The sequence below is a fragment of the Lottia gigantea genome (assembly GCF_000327385.1).
Source record: "Lottia gigantea unplaced genomic scaffold LOTGIsca_619, whole genome shotgun sequence".
Lineage (NCBI taxonomy): Eukaryota > Metazoa > Mollusca > Gastropoda > Lottiidae > Lottia > Lottia gigantea.
This window is the reverse complement of record NW_008710113.1, coordinates 25,437-26,345: the sequence shown is the minus strand read 5'-3', so window position 1 is coordinate 26,345 and position 909 is coordinate 25,437. Positions and strand designations below refer to the sequence as shown.

The window sequence follows — 909 nt, the reverse complement described above, 5'->3', positions numbered from 1 at the left end:
TGAGCGAGCGAGTCAGTGTATAAAGAGTAGTTAGTTGTAGGCCACTCAGTCTCTCTCTCTCTCTACTATATCTACTATATAGCTATAGTTTTAGTTAGGTCACACACGACAAGGGCTTATACTATAGTCTATACGATTTATATGGGTGTTATGCTTCTNTGAAGGGTGAAGACAAAAAAAATGGGGTGGGGCATGATGTGTGCGGGTAGTATGTATTTTGTAGTTAATTTCATTACTGGATGGTATTTTGAAATAAGACTGTAATTTACTCTCTTGTGAGAATTTGGGTGGCCCTGAAAAGGGCCGTTTGAGTGCTCTTCGGGAGACTGACTGGTAAGCAAAAGCTTAACCTCCGAATCCGTAGAGGGTTCGGCCTTGTCTCTTCAAAGCATAGACGACATCCATGGCAGTGACGGTCTTCCTCTTGGCATGTTCAGTGTAGGTGACAGCATCTCGAATGACGTTTTCTAAGAAGACTTTCAATACACCTCTGGTTTCTTCGTAGATAAGGCCGGAGATACGTTTGACACCACCTCGTCGAGCTAGACGTCTAATAGCTGGCTTGGTAATACCTTGGATGTTATCACGGAGAACTTTCCTGTGACGCTTGGCTCCTCCTTTTCCTAAACCTTTTCCTCCCTTTCCTCGTCCAGACATGGTAGCAGTTTGATATTCGTACCTTACACTTGTAACGTAAACTGAATAATGATTCGAAAATTTTTAGCCTGACTATATGAATGCCGCGCGCGGACCTATGAGAGGCCCTCACATTTGATTTTACGAATTTGACCAAATACCTGATACGTTCAAAATCCTTCTTTCGCGTTGAAATGGGGTTTTGAGCCTAAGACATCTTTCCCAATAGTCAAAATTGGTTAAATTTTCAAAATAAGGCAAGGGGAAAGGTTT

At 42.3% G+C, this 909-nt stretch overlaps 1 protein-coding gene across 1 annotated transcript; it reads right to left on the bottom strand.

The window, feature by feature from the left end:
* Positions 1-345: 345 nt before the first annotated feature.
* LOTGIDRAFT_146028 (hypothetical protein) lies at positions 346-657 on the bottom strand (the record flags this gene model as incomplete). Its single annotated transcript, XM_009064338.1, has 1 exon — positions 346-657. The coding sequence occupies one exon, from the start codon at positions 655-657 to the stop codon at positions 346-348; it is 312 nt and encodes a 103-aa protein (XP_009062586.1).
* Positions 658-909: the final 252 nt, after the last annotated feature.